This window comes from Desmodus rotundus, chromosome 2 (genome assembly GCF_022682495.2).
Source record: "Desmodus rotundus isolate HL8 chromosome 2, HLdesRot8A.1, whole genome shotgun sequence".
Lineage (NCBI taxonomy): Eukaryota > Metazoa > Chordata > Mammalia > Chiroptera > Phyllostomidae > Desmodus > Desmodus rotundus.
Window position 1 is genome coordinate 101,998,194 of NC_071388.1, and position 20,930 is coordinate 102,019,123.

The 20,930-nt window shown below is 48.8% G+C and overlaps 1 protein-coding gene across 2 annotated transcripts in view; it reads right to left on the reverse strand.

Moving 5' to 3' along the window:
* ITGB5 (integrin subunit beta 5) overlaps positions 1–20,930 on the reverse strand; it is a 110,605-nt gene that overhangs the window by 16,117 nt on the left and 73,558 nt on the right. For both annotated transcript variants that reach the window (XM_024578147.4, XM_053918469.2), the window contains one exon: positions 18,724–19,153. In XM_024578147.4, the coding sequence (XP_024433915.1) occupies positions 18,724–19,153 (430 nt within the window). The remainder of the gene's footprint in view (positions 1–18,723; positions 19,154–20,930) is intronic.

The window sequence follows — 20,930 nt, forward strand, 5'->3', positions numbered from 1 at the left end:
GGAGCCCAGATCAAAGACGCTCAGGGTTAAAAGCTCCCATAAGCACACCTAATCCACACCAGCCTGAGGGGAGAACCCGAGGGCCCCCAGAGCCTCGGGGAGGCCGACACACCAAGGTGTCTGAGGTCCGGCTAGGGGAGCTCCCTGCCGGTGCCACAGGACAGCAGGGAATGCGCAGCGTAGTGGGTGAGCGAGGGAATCGAACCTGGCCCTCAACAGCATGGGGACAGCTAGATGTCTGGGCAGGGCTATGTGACCTGTGGAGTACAAGTCGTCTCTCCACACCCGTCCAAAAACAGTTCCCATCCAGCTCCGGATGCGCTGTGGCTCCCCTCGGTGGGAGCGTCCGTCCCCTCTGAGTGCCCACTCTGGCTGGCGGAGGCCAGGACTGAGCTCAGCTTCTGAGACAGGCAGGATGCTTCCCTCGTCTTCTCGTGTTCCCTCGCCCTCCCCCTCTCTCACTTACACACCATCACTCCCTCTTTCACTGTTTCCTGCCTCTCATAGGATCCTGCTCCCCTCACAGCACTAGGCCCCCTCCTTCTCCCTCAGCTTCCCGCATCCACTTCAATCACAGCCCTCTGTCTGCCCCAGAGTCTCCCCTCCTCGCTTTCTCTTCCCCTTTGAGAACCAGAGCCAGTCATGTAAACAGGAAGTGGTGAAGGGAAAATGAAAAAGAAGGGGTGTGTCCTGGAAAGCCTTGGCTTATTTGGGATATTTCCCTGTCACTGGAAGTCAGGTCCTGTCTGTGCTCCGGACACCTCTGGGTGAGACCCCAGGCCAGCTCCCCGAACTCCAACTACCGTGTTAAAAAGAGCAGGAGACCGACTCAGAGCTTTCTGTGCTTCCAGTCATGGGGTCGATGGGACTCAGGCCCAGAGAATCTGCTGAGCCAGGGCAACTGGGAGTGGATCCCACAGCCCTGCCCTCTTCTGCATCAGGCAGATGTTTGGACACCTCTCTGAGCCTGTGGACACAGCAGGGAGCAGCCTCCTATCACACACATCCTGCCACTTACCCAATCTCCATGCAGAACCAAAGCCAGATGCAGCTGACCTCTGCGGCCAAAGGCGTACACAGGCTTGCTTGCAAAGGGTATGGCCTTTCTGTCTGGGGCTTCTGCAAAGGAAGGGGAACTCCCTCCTCAGAAGTGCTGTTCCTGGTTCTTGTTGACAAGCAAGTTAGTGTTATGTAACAGGCCCTCTCTTGTCCTGAGTGTCCCTGCCGCTGTATCCTCAGGGTGTCTCTGCCTGGTCCCTGGGGGAATGTGCCCCTCCCACTTTATCCTCCCCTTCCATGCACTGGCTTTGGTTCCAAAAGAGTAGAAAACAGAGCTTTCTGAAATGCACAGGACATGTTCCCAGTGCCCTATTAAGGGATTTTAGTCTAGCTCCAAGCTAAGCAGAAACTAAATAAACCGCCGGGGGCAAGAGAGAAGTCACACACTGTAAACACCGCACTTCTTGCCAGGGATGAGTTACTGGCTGAAGGACCAGAGAACCTGCCAACTGAGGCAGGCTCCTCCCACCAAGAAGGCACAGCCCGCCTCATGCTAAATACCAACCCTGAATGCGGCTGTGCAGAAAGGCTCCTCTGACCAACTCAGTCCTGTGCTCCTCACTCTACTTGAAACTCCACAGAACTGCGCGGCTGGGGACATCCTTTCAGAATGGGTGCTACTGTGCAATCTCAGCTACCTACTCGCTGCTCTGGGCAGTGGTCCAGTTCCCTTAATAAAAGAGGGATAGTGCCTTGTCTATTTTACAGGATTAGGGAAATCCTCTGTAAATGTACAACAGAGAAATGTAAGATTTAAGCATTTACTTGGATGACCTCATTCGTCCTCCCAATAACCCTATGTGGTGGTATAATTATTACCTTAATTTTCCCAACTAAGAAAAATAAGGCACAGGAAGGCCAAGTAATTTATCCGAAGTCACACAGCAGGTAGGAGTCAGGGCTGGGATTTGAACCCCATTTGTTTGGTCCTGGCGCCCATACTCCTAACCATTATATGAAGTGCCTCTCCAGTATAACCCAATCATGATTAAGTGACAAAAATTAAAGCGACACATAGGATAAGTGTTCAAGGTGACCCAGGGTGTTGTATATAGTTAAAAATGTGCGACAGGCCCAGCTACAAGGTGGTTTTTTAAAAAATCACAAATCAGCCCTGGCTGGTGTGGCTCAGTGGATTGAGCGCCGGACTGCAAAGCAAAGGGTTGCCAGTTCAATTTCCAGTCAGGGCACATGCCTGGGTTGCAGGCCAGGTTCCCAGTAGGGGGCGTGCAAGAGGCAACCACACATTGATGTTTCTCTCCCTCTCTTTCTCCCTCCATTTCCCTCTCTCTAAAAATAAATGAGTAAAATTTAAAAAAAACAACCACGAATCATTAAATCATCCTTGGCCTCCATTTTCTTATCTGTAAGGTAAAGGCTGTAGAGCAGGTGAGCTCTAAGCTTCTTTTACCACCAACTTTACTGTTCAAGGTCAGAGCAGGGAGACATCTGAAGAGCTAGGTTAAGCTACATGATTTGGAACAGAAGAGGGGAGAAGCATTTTGGGTGCAAAAAAGAGCACGAATACATTTGTGAGGATGAATAGAGTGGGTAGCCTGAGAGGGAAGTATCTGAAAAGATAAGATGGGTAACAAGGGGACTAATATAGGTCCATTGTATGTATGTCTGTGTGTGCATGTATGTGTGTGTATGTTATGTATGTGTAAGTAGATGGATGAAAGGAAAGGAAGGAAGTGAAAGAGGGAAGGAAAGAGAAAGGAGGGGGAACAGGGAGAAGGGGGTCTGAGTGCCAGACCAAGGGATCTGAGTTTATCCTTTAGGACCCAAATGGCCGGACAGTAAACACCCATCACTGAGGGGGGCTGAGAGCCTCCCCTGGACACTACAGCATCTCCTAGTTGGTTTCCCATTCTGTAGTCTGCTCCTTCTCCATGTCACATCCTATGTGATCTCATGGATCTTTTTTCTAAAATGTAAATTATGTGACACTCTTGCTTAAAACCCTTCGATGGCCTGCCAACTCTTCAAGTAACCCTTCCATATTCATGCTCTGTGCACTTGTGCACAACATTCGAGGTCTTCCATTGTCCAATGTTCCAGGCTACATCTCGCGCCTGTTCACCTGCCCATGCCCTGCCCCGCCCCCTGCACTGCCGGCTCAGGCTGTTCCAAACCACTCACAGCCTCTAAAAGGTGCTGAACGTGAGCATGTTTTTGTTGTAAAACAATCACTTTGCACTGTGAAGAGCAGAGAGACTGGATGGGGGTAGCAGATACAGAGGAGAGACGCATTTCAAATATGAGAGATGTGGTGGCACGTGGGATAGAGGAGCTGAGGAGGAGGCAGGAAAAAGGGTGATTCCTGCGTTTCCACCTTGCACAACTGGATGAAAGGTGCAGACAGGTAAATCAGAAGCGAACCATGGCTAGGAAAAAGACCATGAGACCAGTTTGAGACTCACTGGGGCTGAGGTGCGTTTAAGACAACCAAGTAGAGATGTCAAGAAGGCCAGTGGCTAAAGGAAGTTCAGGAGCAAGTCTGAGCAACATATGGATGACAGAGGCTGTGGGTTCTGGGGAGAGGAGGGCTAGGCCATGCCTTGGACAACCCCAAGCATTGAACAGCATTGAACAGGTTGCCAGAGGAGAAGGATCCGCAAAAGAGACCACAAAGTTGTGACCGTTCCAAGGTGGGCATGGTCAACTGTGCCAACTGCTGCTGAAAAGTCAAGATGAAGCCCAAACAGTCTATCAGATGTAGCGGGGCAAGGCCACTGGGGACCTGGGAAGACCTATTTCGGTGTAATCATAGGGCTGAATCCAAACTGGACTGAGGTGAGGGCTGAGGGGGAGGTGACAGAGGAAGCCAGTATAGACACATATTTTGAGAAACGTGGCTGTGAATACGGAGGACAGAGCAGCTGGCAGTGACTGGGGGGCATCGAGGGTGTCTCTTCTTCTGTTCTTCTCCTTTTTTTTTAAAGATTGAAGAAATCCAGTCAGTGGCTGTCTTTTCATTGTGATGATGGTTTCCTTTGCTGTGCAAAAGCTTTTTTGTCTATTTAGTCAAACTAAATAAAATTTTGTTTATTTTTTCCTTTTGTTTCCCTTGCCCAAGGAGATATATCAGAAAAAAATACTGTCATGAAAAATGTCCAAACTATTCAAGATACTACTGCCTATGTTCTCTTCTAAAATTTTTATGATTTTGAGTCTTAAAATTTTTAATCCATTCTGAGTTTATTCTTTTATATGGTATAAGGTGGTGGTCTAGGGGAAGGGATTATGCTAAAAAAGAAAAACTCCTATACAACAGTGTGAGTAATCAACAGTGTAATGATTACTAGTGAGGAAAAAGGCTGGGGAGACATAGGAGAGGGTAAAATGGCGAGTAAAATGGTGATGGAAGGAGAACTGACTTTGGGTGGTGAACACACAATACAATGTTGTATTATACAACTGTACACTTGAAACCTATATACCTGGGGGACTTCCAGTCAAGATGGCAGCATAGGTAAACATGGCTTACCTCCTCGCACAACCACTTAAAAATTACAACTAAAATATAGAACCACCATCACTCAGTACCATCAGAAATACAGTTGAATGGAAGTCTGACACCTATAGAATTAAAAAAACCACATCCATCCAGACTTGTAGGAGGGGTGGAGACACAGAACGGGCTGGTCCCACATCTACATTTAGTGGATAAAAATTTGGGGCGGATATCTCAGGAGCAAGGAGTCCCAGCCCTACACCAGGCTTCTAGCCCAGGGTTCCAGTGCTAGGCAGATAAGTCCCTATAACTTCTGGCTGCAAAAACCAGAGGGGAATGAGTCAGTGGAAGAAACTTCCAGTGTCCCAAGCACTTCCCCTTAAAGAACTCACATACAGACTTACTCAGACTCACTCCCTCTAAGCTCCAGCACCAGGGTAGCAGCTTGAAAGACACCAGTGGCATATGGGGAGGAAATGAATTGTCTGGCATCAAGACAACAGCTGGGGGACAGCTTTGTCCAAGACAGAAAGGCAGGCAGAGGCCACTGTCCCTTTTCTGAGCCCTCTCGCCACAGAGCCGGGAGATGGGCGCCATAGCTGAGACTCCATCCTGGCAAACACTGTTTGCCCTGCCCTGGAGAGCCCCTGAGACTCCATCCACCCAACTTATGGGCCCATCCAAACCATGACTTTTCCTTACGAATGGCTCATCTTGGCTCATGCTTCACAACTTCCTAAATCCTTTCAAAGAAGCAACAGCTGGCCTCAGTGAGGCCTCAGCACCCCCATACCTCTTGCTAAGTGGCCTCAGGCCTGGCACTAGTAGCAGCCAGCCTGGATTCACAGCTTGGCTTCACCTGGGAATCTCCAAGCCCAGCATAAGTAGCAGCCTTCTCAGACTGCTTTATAGTTCATGGATGGTGGAGAACACAGGCGGAACACCTTGGCCTGAACCACCTGGGAAACCACAGAGTCTGTGCACCCAGTGGACAGCTAGAGACCACATTGGAGCCCCAACACCCTGCCCCTACACAGCTGATCCTCCACGAAGGGCAAAGGTTGGTGGTCAGTTGGTGGTCACAGTTGGTGGTCACAGACAGTCCTTAAAGCTGATTGGGATGGGTAAATTCCTTCCACTGACCTGCCAACACTGATCAAGGCTCAACTATACCAGAGGAGGGTGTACTCAGCCCACACAAAGAGCACACCTCAAGTACCCAGCTTGGGTGATAGGGGAGGCTGATAGTGCCACTGGAACTGATAGGACACCTACTACATTAGGCCATGCTACCAAGATGGGGAGCTCTACTTAATACACAGAAACAAACACAGGGAGGCTGCCAAAATGAGGCGACAAAGAAACATGGCCCAAATGGAAGAACAGATCAAAACTCCAGAAAAACAACTAAACAAAACGGAGATAAGCAATCTGTCAGAGGCAGAGTTCAAAACACTGGTTATAAGGATGGATGCTCAGGGCACTTAGTCAGGACCTCAACACTATAAAAAGACCCAGTTAGAAAAGAAGGATACACTAATTGAAATAAAGAACAATTTACAGGGTAATAACAACAGTAGAGTGGATGAAACTGAAAATTAAACCAATGATTTGGAACATAAGGAAGCAAAAAACAACCAATCAGACAACAAAAATAAAAAAGAACCCCCGAAAACAAGGATAGTGGAAGCAGCCTACGGGACAACTTCAAACATTCCAACATCTGCATCATAGCAGTGCCAGAAGGAGAAGAGAAGGAGCAAGAAATTGGAAATCTATTTTTAAAAATGATGAAAGAAAACTTGCCTAATTTGGTGAAGGAAATACACATGTAAGTCCAGGAAGCACAGAGAGTCCCAAACAAGATGGATGCAAAGAGGCCCACTCCAAGACACATCATAATTAAAATGCCAAAGGTTAAAGAAAAAGAAAGAATCTTAAAAGCAGCAAGAGAAAAGCAGTTAGTTACCTACCGGGGAGTTCCCATAAGACTGTCAGCTGATTTCTCAAAAGAAACTTTGCAGGCTAGAAAGGCACTGGCAAGAAATATTCAAAGTCATGAAAAGCTGGGACCTACAGCCAATATTACTCTACTCAGCAAAGCCATCGTTTAGAATCAAAGGGCAGACAGAAAGCTTCCCAAACAAGAAAAAACTAAAGGAGTTCATCATCACCAAACCATTACTGTATGAAATGTTAAAGGGAATTATTTAAGAAAAAGAAGATCAAACCTTTGAACAATAGAGTGGCAATAAATACATATCTATCAACTATTGAATCAAAAAAACAAATTAAGCAAACAAGAAGAACAGAGACAGAATCATGGATACGGAGAGCATTTTGATGGTTGCCAGATGGGAGGGGGTGTGAGAGAACAGGTGAAGAGGTGAGGGGATTAAGAAGTACAAATAGGTAGTTACAGAATAGCCATGGGGTTGTAAAGTACAGTATAGGAAATGGATGAGCCAAAGAACCTGCGCATGACCCATGGACATGAACAAAGGAGGGGGGATTGCCTGAGGGAGTGGCAGTTCTGGTTGGAAGGGGGCAAAAGGGGAAAAATCAGGACAGCTGTAATAACATAATAAAGAAAATATAATTAAAAAAAGAAATCCACATAATTTTATTAACCAGTGTCACCCAATAAATGCAATAAATATAAACAAATATATGATTAGAGAGGTCTGAGCATGTCCTATAGCTGATCAGAAGACTTAGTTAAGAGGGCAAGTGTAACATATAGTCACTTGACACATGGATATACAGTACTGATTTGCCATTTGCCTCACCTCACTAGCCTACACCATGTAAGTTTGCGACGGTGTTTTAGCTTCTTTTGTCCAGTGCCTGGCATGGCATCAGTCATCCAGAACACGCCGACGGTTGTCGGAAGCTATGAACATCATGAGGACAGTCCTGGCACACTGGGGTCCGACAGCCAACACAGGAAATTAGAAAGGGCACAGGAGTCTTACTGATGCTTACGAACTTAAATGTGTTTTTTGATATATTTCAAATTCTTAACACGTGTCCAAGAAACCCAGAGACTTCAGGGTAACAGGAGGAAAGAAGGACTGAGACTTTTCTTTCCTTTAGCAGGACATGGTCATGGACAAACAGAGGCTTCACACCCCACTACTGTTCTTGCATATTGTTCAGATTTCATATGGTTCAGAGACATGAACAACAATGCACCTTTCTTTACTCTCAGGGACATCTGCTTCTCTGTTCTTGGCTCAGAGTCAATGAAGCAGCCCTGATAAGGTCGACCAATAGTGCTTCCCGACAGGCAGCCCCTCACCCTTTGCCCTCATCTGCTGAACGACATGTATTTGAGCAGCAAAATATGACCGCTACTACGCAAACAGGGTGACGTGGCTTTCAGCTAAGCTTCCCCAAACCTTAGCGTCACTTGCAGAGATGGCAGCACTAGCTAAAAGCCGCATGTACTGTCAAAGGCAATTGCGTGCTCTCCAAGGACAGCCTGCCTTTCTGGTCTTACACCTGACTTCTCAATGCTGCTGCCCTGCTGCCAAGTCCCTCTAATTACCACTGCATTTCACACGAGAGAAGCAAGGAAAGGACTTGCTGTCTGGCCCAACTCCATCAGTCTCAGTGAGATTAAGGTAATGGAGGGAAGATGGAAAAAAATTCCATGTTCTTTAATGAGCTCACCTTTCTGGGTTCAAAGTGAGTGATACCAATCACAGTCCTCACAGGACCTGAGAATGCTGACTCAGAACGAAAAACAGAAGGCCTACGGCCAAAAGAAACAGAGGTACCTCAGATCAACATTCTGAGTTTGGCTAAACCTGCCCAATCTGCCTGGCAGGCACTTCCGGGGAAATGCCAGCCACATCTGGAGAGACGTGAATTCAATACCCTCTTGGTTGCAGCAACAGGACGAGAGGGTTACTATTTTCAACCTGGAAAACTGTCGTGTTGTGGTGGCTGGTCAGCAGTTGCTATATTCCACCCTCAGATGGCTGCTGTTCAGAGCCTGGTGCAGCAGTCTCCATGGACAGAGTTGGTCTGGAATGCCACATGAGTGGGCCACTCAGCAGCCTGGCTGCCAGGAGCCCAGCCAAGCCACAAGATCGCAGGAAGCAGCCTCCCAGAAAAGAGCACCCACCCCCGGGGTTAGGGGAGGTGGGCTTTTCTTGGGTAAAGGCTTGGGGCCAACATCAGTAAGGAGTGTGCCAACATGCCAGTCCTCTCAGTCACAGCCTCCCCACGTGGGTCAGATCAGTAGCAGCCACGTGGATCTCCTAGTACAGTAACAACTAATGAGATTATCCTGTCAAGAGCGTCTTATAAATTAAAATAGGCTAACAAAGTTTCCTTTAAAGACAGTGGGGGTCAGCATAATCAATAACGACAGCCTGACACCTGCATCAAACAATGACCGCACGGTGGGCGCCTCAGCCTCGCTCCGCACGTGCCCTTCAGCCTGGTCGGCTGTGTCTGGTGGACTCTTACGTATCCCAGAGACACTCACTTAGGAAAACACAGACTAAAACGTTTCCTAACATTTTTACTGAAACGAAGAGTGCTTATTAGACAAGACTTGGGAAATGTGGCCTAAATGGTGGGGTGGTAGCAGGGATGGCTGAACTAATAATTCAGATACTTGGGAAGGGTCTCAGCTAATTGAAATAGGTAAAAGTAGACGGAAATTAGGTCACTATTCACTTGCAAGGTTCTCCCCGCCTGAATCTACAATCAAGAATCGCAAGGAGCTCTAGTCTTAGGTTCTGGGCTTCAGTTTCCCCAAATGTAAACAGTCAAAGCAGGTACCACACGGTTGCCCCTGTGTGTGATTGGTGGCATTACACAAGGCAAGAGATGCACACAATCCCACTACTGGTGCGTGCTCATGATGAGTGCAAAATACTAACAAATGAGCCTCAGTTTGTTTCCCGGGGAGGAAAAAGAGAACATTAAATAGATTCTCCTTGCATTATTATTGGGCTGGCCAAAGAGTCCGTATGGTTTTTTTCCATAAAATAAAAGACACACTTTTCATTTTCACCAATAACCTTATTGATCTGGATATTTTGAGTATGTCGGCCATCTCCTGCATGATGTAACGTTGATTGTTCTCAATTAACATCTCAATTTGATCGCTATCACTTCAACTCGTCTACCCCACCACAGAGCATCGTCCAGAGAGAAGTCTCCAACACGACCCTTCGCAAACCACTTTTGACACAATCAGTCACAGCCCCTTCTCCATACACTGCACAAGTCTTTTTTGTGTGTTTCAGTTGCATTTTTACTTTTCTTGAAATAATAAAGCATAATATGCCACAAATGTTGCTTATTTTCTTCCATCTTCAATATTAAAATGGCTACACAAAAATTCACCAATTTTGCTAAGTTCTCTTTTAAATGCACACTGATATGACAGCTGTCACAATATAATCTAACAAAATTGTTTCAAATGAAGTTAAAGACAACTAGGCACTACTAGAGCCATCTTCCTGAAAAAAACAAACAAACTTTTTGGCCAACCTAATACATTGGCCTGTTAGGTTGCTGAAGATCAATATAGTAACGCTAAATAGCATACTGACCTGGGAAGTACATTTCCTTCTTTTCAAAAGACATTTTTTCAATCCTCACCCAAAGATGTGTTTATTGATTTTGGAGAGAAAGGAAGAGGGGAGAGACAGAGAGAGAAACATCGATTGGTGGCCTCCGTATGTGCCCTGACCAGGGACCAGACAGCCGTTTGGTGCACAGGAAGATGTTCCATCCAGCTGAGCCACTCCGCCAGGGCAGGAAGTGCATTTCTTTAGCTTGGGGATGGTGGAGTCACCTGATCAAAACTTTTGGGGCTAGCAGTTGTGGGCTGGGGTAATAGGAGGCCCCCTCCTCCAGGTCAGAGGGCAACAGGCTGGGCTCAGGAAGTTGCCCTGGTGAGAAGAATCGATACTTTGAGGTCAGACTAGCTCAAAGCAATTTCCAGACAGCAGAGAGCAGCTGGACCTGGGTAGAGTTCTCAAGGCAGTGTTCTGAAAGTCGGGGACATGCACCCCAAAGGAACACAGGGCTCCATCCAACCCTGCCCTGCTGGCCAGAGGCACTGAGACTGTAATCAATTATGTCACCATTTCCAAAATCAAGACCCAACTCAAAGTGACGGCTCAACACCCAATAAGTGGAACCAAAGGGACCTGAGGAATAACTCTTGTAGTTACCAGAGGTCTCCCACAGTTTTCAATTTAACTAAAAATGAAAAATTTTCTAACATGTTATTCTATCTATACATAATATTCACATGGTCTTCCTGTGAAGTTTCTTGTGCTTTTGAAATTTCATTATTTCCTTCATAAGCCAAACTTCACGACCTTAAGAACCAGGCCTGAAGTTCAAAGCGCACAGAGTCCGCCTCACAGGGTCTCCTGTTGGCACACTTCCCTTTGCAAGCAGAGAGAGGAGGGCAGGGAGGTGCGATCCAACGCTTAGATGACCCCACTCTCTCAGCACTGCGGAACTGAGGTGTTTCTGAAAACGAGCTGAGCAGTAAGCATGGACAGCAAGAAAACGCCATTTCCAGGGCTGGGCTCAGAGCGTGGACCAAGGCAGGTTCTCCAGGGGCTTCCCCACACTCTGTCTTGTCTTTTAAGATTGAGATAGATCTGGATGGTGAAGGAAGAAGGTTAAATGACTTACGTCCTCACTCCTCAATCCCAGAAAGTTTCTTAAAAGTGGAGAACGCCAGGGGCCACAAAAATTAGAAATTAACTCAAGACCACAAGCAACTCCAACTCTGTCCCCCGGCACCCGGCGCACACCTGGCACACCTGGCACTCGAGGACTGCTCCGTGAGCGCTCACTGAATGAGAGAGCAGCAAGTTGCCTGACAAAAATGGCCCCCAGTGAGAGACTGTTTCCCCATCTGTAGCTGCACTAGGACTGGATATTTGCTACACTTTAGTTTTTCCAAAGAGCTTCCTCTAAGGACAGGCTGGCGGATTCCAGATCTCAGCAGCCCCGCTCACCTGGCTCAGGCAGCTGGTCTGAAAGGTGCGCTGTTTCCTTACATGACTAGGCCCTGCATTTTGGTTCCTCTTTGCCTTTCAGTTGAACTTGAACAATGTCTGGACACAGATGGAATTGTCAGAGAATTCCTGACCATGGGGCACCCAGTGAAAACTTCCAAAACCAACATGTTTCGATGCCACGAATATCTCTGAGGCTTATCTGTGTGTAAGAAAATGTTCTTCCAGGAAAGGGGTGGGCGGGTAGTAACATTAACTCAATTCCCCTGGCGAAGAGGAGGTGGCGTGCGAGGGCTTCACAGTAGGACCCTATCTGATGCTCACACTGGCCCTCTGGGGTATCTGACAGATAAAAAATCTGTCCCTGAGGGTCCATGAGGCCGAAGAGGGCACCGCCTGGTCCAGAATCCAGATCTGAGCGTGCACTGGTCTTCAACCGCTCTGGTAAGTGGGCTGGTGGAAGTATCTTTGTTAATGATGGGTGTATCATTCCTTATAATCACAGTTATTGAAGAATCCTATAACAAATTCTGTTCTCAGAGGCACTGTATACTCAGTATTCCAAAATGGAATATGACTCTCACGGCCTTCGCTGAGGTGTGCACAATTAGGACTTACATAAATAATACCAGGCTTGGGAAGCTGCTGTATAGCACCTGCCTTTGAGGGAGAGGGGCCCTTACCTAGGGGGGGAAAAATACATACATACACACACACACACACACACACACACACACAGGGTCCAGCACAAACAATACTCCTTTTTTATCACAAAATCATAAGCATATATTTCTGTAACATAATAACATCACACTCAAGCACACCATATGGCATGTTCGGTGAAATGTTCAAGTTAAAACTATAAATTATTACACCCATATTGTTACCCTCCCAACCACACTCAAGCAGGCCTCACATGCCCTGGGCCCTGTATGTGTGCTCTGCGTCCTTATGTTTATAAATAGCACCTGGTGACCATGAACAAACTGAGCACGGATTAATGTACGTGAAAAACACCTGCAGAATTTTCTAGGCTCTTCTACCTGAGGCACACACGGCAGCCACTCCCACTAAGAGGCCGCTTTCCTGGGAAATCAAATATGCCAAATCTTGGGTCACCCTAAAGGTGCATCTGGAGGCCCTTGTCGTGGAACCCCGTTCAGGACGGCCCTGTGAGAAGCCAGCTATGACACAGGCACCTTGTGACGGGGTAACACAAGGAACGGCTGTGCCCACGGCCTCGGGAATGGCCACCAGGCTGCTCACTGAGTGTGAAAGTTGCATTTTTGAAGATAGTGCTATAAATATGGGGAGAAGTACTTTTAAAAACATATCTGGGTAGCGGTTGCCACGGGAAGGGTTCCAACCGGCAGGAATCGGGAAGCCCAGGGCTAGGCCATAATGTCAAGAATGAGGCACCTTTAACTGGAGAGGTTTAGCAGAACCTTGGAAAGCCTCCTGGAGACCATCAGCCCAGCCCCAGCACTTGTGCTCAGGGGCTGGCTCTGGCCACTCGGACTGACAGCACTAGTGTCACTGTGTCATTCGCCATGCTTTTATGTTTGGAGAGAACTGCAGATGCCTCCTGACCTCTCATTACCTGCCACATATTAAAGGTTCTATAACATGATATGTGTATATGGACCACCTGGTCAAACAGCCTGTCAGATGAAGTAAAATATGTGAGAATTTACTTACATGTACTTTGGGGATCTCACAGTCACATGACCTAAAAGGTTCTGCTCAAAATTCTATATCCTGTTTGATTTAAACCGCCTCAGTATACGAACCCCAAGAAGTAAGCAGACAATTAGCAGACCGTTCACTGTACCCCAGTGCAGTCATTTTAAGTACAGAGACTGCTGACAGCATCAGGCCGAGACTGATTTCAAGTTTACCATAAAGGGGTAACTCCAATCCCAGGAAAAGCACTCTTTGGGTGCAGAAACCAGCAAAGAACAACAAAGTTTAAGCAATAATCTTTTATTACAGTAAAAACAAATTAACAAACCATGTCCTATTTCCCATATTCTATGAGCAGAGGGACTCTGAAGGGTCAACACTTTATGAGACTCAAAAGCATAGAAACCGTCACGATGGCCCCGTAAAGCTCCCTCTGCACACACAGGCGGCGTCTGCAGCCAGAACCACTCTCTAAGTTAGGTTGCCTCTAGGAACCAGAGGGAGAAACAACCCTCCCAACTGCACACGCGTCCCGTGACGGTATCACAAAGTAACAGTTGTTCGACTGCTTCCAGACCTTAGTTTGATCGGCCTCGCTACTAACTTTTATGACATGTAACACATTACAAACCTGTAATTGCTTGCGTTTCACCCTCAGTCCTGGCTCTTGGTGGGAAAACTGAGGGGAAGAGCATAAGCCGCTTACAGACGAAAAGACCAGAGAGAAGTGGAAGGAGCTGCTCTAGGACTTCCCGCCGATTCTGGCCCTGGCTCTGCCTCCACCCCAGTCTGAAGACAAACCACAACCACAGAGTCCCCCTGTAAGACAGGCTGCAGGGCCAAGGGTGAGAAAGCCTGAGAGAGAACGCTGAAGTCAGCCGCTTGCAAGTCTCAGAGTCAGCATCTTCAAGCCAGAGTGATTATTGGGAAACAGACTTCTCTCCCACCCAAACCCCAAATGTAACAGCAGCCAAGAGCTCAAAACCAACACACACAATTCCAGAGTGGGAGCCCCAAGCCAGCTGTGGCACGGGGGCTAGAACCCCTCCCCCACCAGCTCACAGCTGCCTCCTGGACAGCCTGTCGTGTCTGAGAGACAACAAACGAAGGGCTGGGAGCAGCAGCCCTGTTCAAGGAGCCACCGCCCGGACGTGTTACCGAGTCCTGCTGGGCTCAGTTTTAAGACCTTCCGAAATACTCAAAACAACAATGACCTCATTCCAGAAACTTCCTTCTCCAGGAAGACGTGGATAGCTTCATGTTTCAACTTGCTGCTGCTTTTAAAGGGAAGGGTAAAGGAGGCTAACTGGGGACACGCTGGAAGGAGAGTCACATGCCCTCATTTGTGATGGAGCGAAGGAACTGCTTTTCAGGGTATATTATGTGGAAAAGGCAAGACACAAAATTGTACACAGCCACCAACACACACTAACTTGGGAGAAAGTTTAGAAGGGAAAATACTAACTCTTGAAGTATGATTGATAGAATTATAAATAATTTCTTTCTTTCTACTCTTCAGAATATTCTAGACCACAGAAGAGCCCTCCAGCTCCCTACCATTCTGCGGACTGAGCGCTTGTGTGAACCAGTGAGGGGGAGGGGCTGCTAATCTGGCTCACCAGATGGTCCAAATTAGTCCTGGTCCCCAAGGAGGAGACAAACGGCACAGAGTGACCACACAGCCATCGATTTCCCCCTGGTTTTTCAGTTTTCTTTAAGAACGTGAATGTTTTCCCAGTGGGGGAAAAGGACACCGCATCTCAGCAGTCCCAGGAAGTTAGTGAGGAGGCATCACGCACAGGGGAGCCTCAAAGGCTTCTCGAAACTCCATTTCTCCACTGGGGACACGCGAGAGTCTCGCAATACCACACACAGGGCTGGATGAAATGGAAGGAGGAAAGAGCACCAGGGTCTGGCTGAATTCTGAAATGCAAGATTAACTCCGAAGAACTGTGGGTTTTGGTGGCTGAAGAAAAAAAGCTGCATTTTCACTGAGCTATAGAATATTCCTGTTTCCAAACTGACAAGTTTTCCCTACTAAGGCCACTCAAACCTCACCTACCGCCCGCCCTGCACCTCCAGGCAAAGAACCTTCCTCTCTACAAAGAACCGCCACCCCTCGGAGTGGGAGAGGAGGCATCTGCCCTGCACTGGGCTGCTTCCTGCCAAACACCACGCCAAGTCCTGTGTCTGTGTCTTCTTCAGTGCTCCAAATAACGCAGAAACCAGGGCTGTGGACTATATTTAGAGAGAGGAAAGCTGGAAACCCAGGACAACCCAGACATCAAGCTGGTGAACCACGGGATAAAACACACATGTGCCATCTGCCGCGGAAGCCCTGCTCCCAGGCTACCCGGACTCAGCAGCCTCTGGATGAACACCCAGCACAGGAGACGAGGGGCAGTTCCGTGAAAATATTTAATAATATGTTTAAAAACAAAACAGACACTGCCAGGCTTTTTGGAGCTTTTATGGTGGCTGGTCAAAGGAATGGAGCCTCCATCCCACCATGCTGGGCCTCCCTAGACGAGGCCCAGAGATCGACAAAGGGGGAGGCCACCCCTCTGGCACACAGGCAGCAGCTGTGGCTCCCAGAGCTGGGCGGCATGAACTCACAAGGGAGCTGGTGGTCAGTGAGCCCTCCTGTTGTGCCAGACAATGCGCTAACATTCTCAGAACAACGCTATGCCCAGCAGCGTGGTGTGACTGGACAGAGCCAGGTCTGCCTGATCCTAAGCTCTTTTTCTGCTAACCCAGAGAGAACCAGCCAGCTAATCCCAATCTAACCCACAGAGGACCAGCCAGCTAATCCCAATCTAACCCACAGAGAACCAGCCAGCTAATCCCAATCTAACCCACAGAGGACCAGCCAGCTAATCCCAATCTAACCCAGAGAGAACCAGCCAGCTAATCCCAATCTAACCCACAGAGGACCAGCCAGCTAATCCCAATCTAACCCAGAGAGAACCAGCCAGCTAATCCCAATCTAACCCACAGAGAACCAGCCAGCTAATCCCAATCTAACCCACAGAGAACCAGCCAGCTAATCCCAATCTAACCCACAGAGGACCAGCCAGCTAATCCCAATCTAACCCACAGAGGACCAGCCAGCTAATCCCAATCTAACCCACAGAGGACCAGCCAGCTAATCCCAATCTAACCCACAGAGGACCAGCCAGCTAATCCCAATCTAACCCAGAGAGAACCAGCCAGCTAATCCCAATCTAACCCACAGAGAACCAGCCAGCTAATCCCAATCTAACCCACAGAGGACCAGCCAGCTAATCCCAATCTAACCCACAGAGGACCAGCCAGCTAATCCCAATCTAACCCAGAGAGAACCAGCCAGCTAATCCCAATCTATCATGTTTAGCATCTCAAATCCTAACTGTCCATGACATTCAGATGTCTTGCACTTTCTGGAGCAATTCCAGTTTTGAACACTTGCAGCCACGGGTGTGCACACACTTGGTTCACACCTCACTTGCTAACCCACAACTGTGCAATGCTCAGCACTTGCTTCCTCCATGGAGGGACAGTTACTCTGCTCACAATGGAAAAGAGAGGGAGAGAAACATGTATGGTGCCTCTCATATGCTCCCGAATGGGGACCTGGCCCACAACCCACACATGTGCCCTGACTGGGAATTAAACCAGCGACCCTTTGGTTCGCAGGTCCCGTGCTCAATCCACTGAGCTACACCAGCCAGGGCTTCCCTGCTATACTCTTAAGTTCCTTTCATATCAATGCTTCCTAACTGGAAGACCATTCTCAAAGAAGGAATCCTGGAAACAATGGAATACACAACAGAATACATAACAGTAGAAGAAACTACAATCCAAACTAAAATTGTTCTGCTTACTCTATTTGCAAGTGGTCTGTTGCTGGATGGAATGCCTCTTTGGAGACACAACTGTATGTAATTTCATCAGAATGCAACTTCCAGAATGGGAACTGCTGAGTTGTAATTTCACTGGAATTCATGTAAAGCTCTACACTTAGATTTGAAAATTTAAGTGCTCATATGTGACACAATAAAAACTTGGTGTCCTGGCAGCTGTGGCTCCATGGGTTGAGTGCTGGCCTGTGAGCTGAAAGGTCACTGGTTCAATTCCCAGTCAGGGCACATGCCTGGGCTGCGGACCAGGTCCCCAGTGGGGGAGCAGGGTGTGCAAGGGGCAACTGATCAATGATTCTCTTGCATATCAATGTTTCATTCCCTCTCTTCCGCTCTCTCTAAAAATAAATAAAATCTTTCAAAAAGTAAATAATAAAATAAATACATAAAACTTAGCTGGACTATATTTCAAAAATTAAAAACCTTAAAACTCTGTTAGTAAAGTTAACGCATGCTCAGCAGTACAATGAGACTGTTTAACAGAAGAGCGAGCTTATTGTCGGGACGTGTTGGTGGAGCAGGAATGTGCGGGTCACAGGAAGCAAACGTTTGGCTGAGGCCTCCCTATCCAGAAGGACAAACACCGGGCTCCATATGCGGGCACACTGCTCAAAATGACAGAGCCCTCAAAGGAGGAAGGGACTTCCTTCTGGGTAGGCCTGAGTAAGAACAAAGAAACACAGAAATTGGCAGATGTTTGACAGGCTGCCATGTGGAAGAGGAGGGCTAACGACAAATCATTGGGTGAATGTAATTGAGAAACAATTTTTTGTTCAATATAAGAAGAAACTTTCAAGGCAAGTCTGTGGGAGGTAGAATATGGCCCCCTAAAGATGCCCACATCCTAGTCCCTGGAGCTGTGCCTGTGTTACTTTACACGGTAAAGCGACTTTGCAGATGTGTTTAGTCAAGGATCGTGAGTTGGGGAGACTCCTGGCTTATCCTTGTGGGTCTAACGGTATCGCAAGGCTCCTTGTAATAGTGAGGCATGAGCATCAGAGCAAGATGCGCCAACGAGGCGGGGCTCTTTCTCAGAGTCAGAACAAGATCTGAGGATGCTCCACTGAGTGCTTTGAAAATGGAGGTAGGTGCTGCAAGCCGAGGCCTGCTGACGGCTTCTAGCAACCAGAGAAGGCAGGAACTGGATTCTCCCCTAGGGCTTTTAGAAAGGGTGCAGCCCTGACAGCAGCTGGACTTTAGCCAAATAGCAACCGTTTCAGACTTCTGACTCCCAGAACTATAACAGGATAAATTTGCATTGTCTTAATCCACTGGGCTTGTGGTAACTTGTTAGGGCAGCAACAGAGCTGAAGGTGACATTTAACAAGGGAATAAACACTACCAGCCCCAGTGAGCTCCCTGTCCCAGGAGGCAATCAAGAAGAGCTGGAAACCTGTAAGGACTGCCCATGACTGACTCCTCCAACTCCGACGGTCCGTGTCTTACGGTGGCTCCTTCTCCAGCTTCTGTATTGACACACGGGTCCCCGCCCTCAGGCCTGGCTCGCCCTCCTCCCTTCCCAGGAGGACAGTGGCGGTGCGTGAAAGGCATGCTCTGGGGGTTGCCCTCACAGCACTTGGGCCTGGCTCAGAGCCTGAGTGCTTGAGGGGGCACCTACCTGAGCAGAGGACTCCTTTGTTCCTGGCACAGGAGAAGTTGTCGCACTCGCAGAAAGGCCCGTAGATCTTCCCAAACTCGCTCTCGAAGCAGGAGCACTGGCTGCAGCTGCACTCCCCGCGCCCGCTGCACAGGGGCTTGCCCTCCGCCTCCCTGCACAGGTTCTGGTACCCGCTCTGGTTCTCTCCTTCCTGGCACTCGCACCTGGTGCCCAGGTAGCTGGGGTTGCACTCACAGAGACCGCACACGTAAGTCCCGTTGCCGCTGCACCTGGGGCTGTCCAGCTCCAGCCCTGCACTGCAGCCACACTTGCAGTTGTAGGCGACCCTCACCTCCAGGCTGTCCCGGAAGCCCACGGGCCGCAGGGTGAACATCTGCTCTGTGTGTTTGCCTGGGCAGCTCCGGGCCTCCACCGACACCTCGAAGGACGCCTGGGCAGAAAGAGGAGAGGGGACACTGTGGGCACAGTGAGTCAGGGTATCTGCATCTGCACTGGCCTCCCAAGCACCCAGGGACCCGGCCCAAGCACAATTCCTCAAGGTCCTGGTGGAGAGCTGCAGCTAAACCCAGCCCTGTCCACACGCACAGGGCCCCAGAAGGAAGAGGCCCCAGGCCAGCAAGTGCCCTCGTTTTACCCGAGGAAGAGCTTACTCAGGCATGCCAACATCTGACACCCGTCGCGCTTGGCTCCTGAACGTTCACTACCTCTTTTCCCCCTCACAGCCCTGAGGAAATGGGCTTCCACAGAAAGGAAGACTCACTCAAGGGTCCATAGGTCTTTTTCTCCCCTTTCTTTTCACTTCTCTCCTATTGCCTCCCCATCTCACTTTGAAAGTCATTCAATCAACAAATACTCCCTGGGCACTTCCTCCGGGCCAGGCACTGTGGGAGATGCTCCCTGAGCTCACGCCCACCGGGGCCCACAGACTCCGCTATAGAAAGGCTTCCTCCCTGCTGGAGAGGGGACAATAGGACACCTGGATGCCTCCCAGTGTACCTCACAGGCATACCTAAGAGGACCGGAATGGCCCTCACAGCTGCATCTTTCATCGTCAGCCTATGGCCCTGAGGTCATAAAGAGTCATCACTGATCAAAAGTGCCACCGCAAGGACAGACCTTTTCTTTTTAAAAAAGCATGTAAAGAAGCGTCGCTAACTCCTGAGCTCATCGTGGGCAGCCCTGGAAACAGGCAGGAAGGGGGACCAAGCAGGCAGATGGCAGGAATGGTGCCCACTTGGCTGCAGTGTGAGGAAAGCAGGGCATCGCTCAGTGTGCTTCTCCCAGGAAGTGGAGCACGACTCCCCCACCTCCCTCCGCGTCTCTCACCAAGAAAGGAGCCACGTGTGGTCAGAATCACCAGCACTGCCCTCGGAGCAGAGCCCTGCGGAAGTCCACACACAGGGAGCAGGCTGTGCTCCTCCCCCGGCTGGTGCTGCTCCTCCCCTGACGGAGGCGGTCCCTACACAGACGGAGGCCTGGGCGCACTCCAGAAACTGACTCACCGGGTCTGGCCCGGATGTCTTTATGTTTCAAGTCTCCTCAGATCATTCTAGAGCTCAAAACCGGTTAGGAATCACCTTTAGCTATTGTTATTTTTACTCTATTATTTGCACTGGAATAAGGCTGAGTTTAAAAGTCACCAAGAACCTGCTTTATAGGACACTGTTCAGGTAATGATGTGCACTTTTGGAGAGCAATGAAAAGATTTTTTTTCTAAATGTTCCACAGATCCTTATCGCTTTGGGATCTTTACTACTTCTAAAAAGCCTCCCTTCAGATTCTGTGACATCTAGGGACACCCCAGGGTCGGGTGGGGTGTGAGGGACGGAAGAGGCAGACAGACCCAGCTCTCTAGGTACTGGGTAGTCCTGCTTGGCAGCAAGCCACAGCTTCAGGGTGCTGGACAGCAAACGCCCAGCAGTCAGCGTCAGCCAAAGGGCATCACAGGAGATGCTATGGATGGCGGCTGAGGACCATGACCAGGAGACAGGGTCTGAGGACACTGGGAAAACCAAGCCAGCCACAGACAGTTGGGACTAGCCCACCCCCACCTCGTGTCTATGTTGGGGGTCGGGTGAGAGGAGATAAAAAGAAGGATTGACAAAGCAAGTTCAAGACTAGGCTCCAAGGCCCTGAGGTACAGGTGGGCTTTCAAGGTAAGGAAACAAATGGGGCACTGAAATCTGCTGGTGACAGCACACACTACC